This window comes from Pyrus communis, chromosome 7 (genome assembly GCF_041283825.1).
Source record: "Pyrus communis isolate YQ-2024b chromosome 7, ASM4128382v1, whole genome shotgun sequence".
Lineage (NCBI taxonomy): Eukaryota > Viridiplantae > Streptophyta > Magnoliopsida > Rosales > Rosaceae > Pyrus > Pyrus communis.
The window spans coordinates 26,872,887-26,875,000 of NC_142571.1; the positions used below are offsets into that span (position 1 = coordinate 26,872,887).

Sequence of the window (2,114 nt, forward strand, 5' to 3'; positions counted from 1 at the left end):
CAAACAAATTTGAATTGGAAAGATGCAACTGATGTTGAATTAGGTTAGAGAATAAAATGGAAATTGGTACTTTCAAAATTTCATTTTGCACTATAAATTTTCTGTAATTAGAAAGAAAAATACATTTATGAAAAGTATAAAATGAGATTTTCGGAGTGCTAATACAGTTTCCAATAAAATAAGCGTTTAATTATTTTTAATGATGAACTGCCAATTTAGTCTCTGAATTTTCATCTAAGTGAAAATTAGGTATTTAAACTATTTTTCAAAAAAATCATTCCTTAAACGATAAAAATTTGCCAATTACATCTCTAATATTAGATTCAAGGCTACTATATTCAATTTTCCATCAATTTAAGTCATGTTACTTGCATGTGATACACATTGGAGGGTAGATTGGTAATTTTTCATAAAGAAATAGTGTATGAAGTTAACTTTGGATGGTAAATTAAACATTAGATTCGCAACCTATATGAAATGTTAAGGGCTTATAGGCAAACAAAAATGACGGTATTACACTCTAAAGTATGTCAAGTGACTTAAATTGACGAAAAATTGCTTTGAATATAATAATAGGGATGAAATTAGCAATTTTTATGAATTTAGGGACTAATTTTACTGAAAAAATAATTTAGGGACCTAATTTTGACTGAGGTGATAATTCAAAAACTAAATCAGCACTTCACCCTATTTTTAATTCTATTATTTTGCCTTATATTTTGATTTATATATGCGATTAATGCAATTGAAATAGATTTTATATATAATTTTGTGAACAAAAATATTTAGCTGGCGGTTTGGCCATTATTTCAAAAATCTCTATCCACGACTGAGAAATTGTTCTACGGTGTTCTTGGTCAACAGTACTCTTTTTCACCCCTCTCCACGACAATTCATGGTTTCGCCACTGAATGCATATATATATACACACGTAGTATGTGTATATATGTATATATATAACTACACTTTTGGATTTGGAGGAGGAAGCAGCCATTTGGAACCCTGAATATATCCAAGGCTAATGAAAGGCTTGACTTGTTCGTCTGTCAGTTCTTTGCTCAAATTTCTCTTATTATATGTACTTGAACCTGGACCCATGCACTTGTACTCTCCGTAGGACACAGTGCTGCAATTTCAAATTATATTATTAACTCTCGAAACTAATTATATGAAAATGCTTAATCCTGTACTAATTAACATAATTTGCTTACTTGTCACGTTCGGGGTGGTTATCATTGCTCCAACCGGCAGGGTTAACCACCTCAGTCATGCTGGTGTAAGCATACACCACCTGGGGTCTGACTCTCCAAGCCCTGCCCAAATATGTGCCACTGCCTATCCCAGTTACGTTGCAATGAACAAATGAGTATCCAGTGTCCTCCGAAGCTGAGTCCCTTGCTTGTGCTGTTATCACTGTTATTCCTTTATCTCCCAGCACATGCAACTCAGTGTTCTGCACCCATCATTTATATGTTATATTATTAGTCACCAACCATCAAGAGTTCAAAACCAATATGACTTGTATAGACAAACAAAAAGATTAACTATATATATCTTCTTGTTAATCCACCCAAATTATGTTTGAGAGGGGGAAGGGGAACAATCATGGAATGATCCACTGTTTATATGGTGAGATTCACACAACCCACTTCACCAACGTCGTTCTTATATATGACCTAAATTTATACATAATTTTTTTTACGAAGAAAAAGATAATTGTATGAGTCAACCATATTTAGCTTTTTTTTTTCTCACAACATGTACGTAAAATACACCATTATGGTGAGACTCGTCCATGTAAGGTTAAAATCACCGGCTTTATTTGGGAATTATAATGTTAGATAGGGATGCATTACCAAATAGAGAGACTTTCCACTTCCCCAAATGAAATCCACAGTGCCTTCAATGTAGCAGTCCTTGAACAAATGATTGCCCCTGTCATCACAAAGGGTGTCCTGAAATCCAACCAGCTTGCAATTGTACAAGGCTGAATTGTTGCCCGACACCCTCAATGCCACTGCCTGCGCTCCCACTCTTTTCCCATCTGGCCTTGGCGAAGAGTTCTACACAAACCAATCCACCAAGAGAATGTTAATGAAAAATAATTGTGTGAT

General features: G+C 34.3%; 1 protein-coding gene across 1 annotated transcript in view; it reads right to left on the reverse strand.

The window, feature by feature from the left end:
* Positions 1–736: 736 nt before the first annotated feature.
* The window catches only part of LOC137735480 (putative pectinesterase 63), a 1,931-nt gene continuing 553 nt past the window's right edge, over positions 737–2,114 (reverse strand). The window contains exons 2-4 of the mRNA XM_068474911.2: positions 1,857–2,063; positions 1,212–1,453; positions 737–1,126 (exon numbers count right to left, since the gene is read on the reverse strand). Coding sequence (XP_068331012.2) covers positions 961–1,126; positions 1,212–1,453; positions 1,857–2,063 — 615 coding nt within the window. The 3' untranslated portion in view covers positions 737–960. The remainder of the gene's footprint in view (positions 1,127–1,211; positions 1,454–1,856; positions 2,064–2,114) is intronic.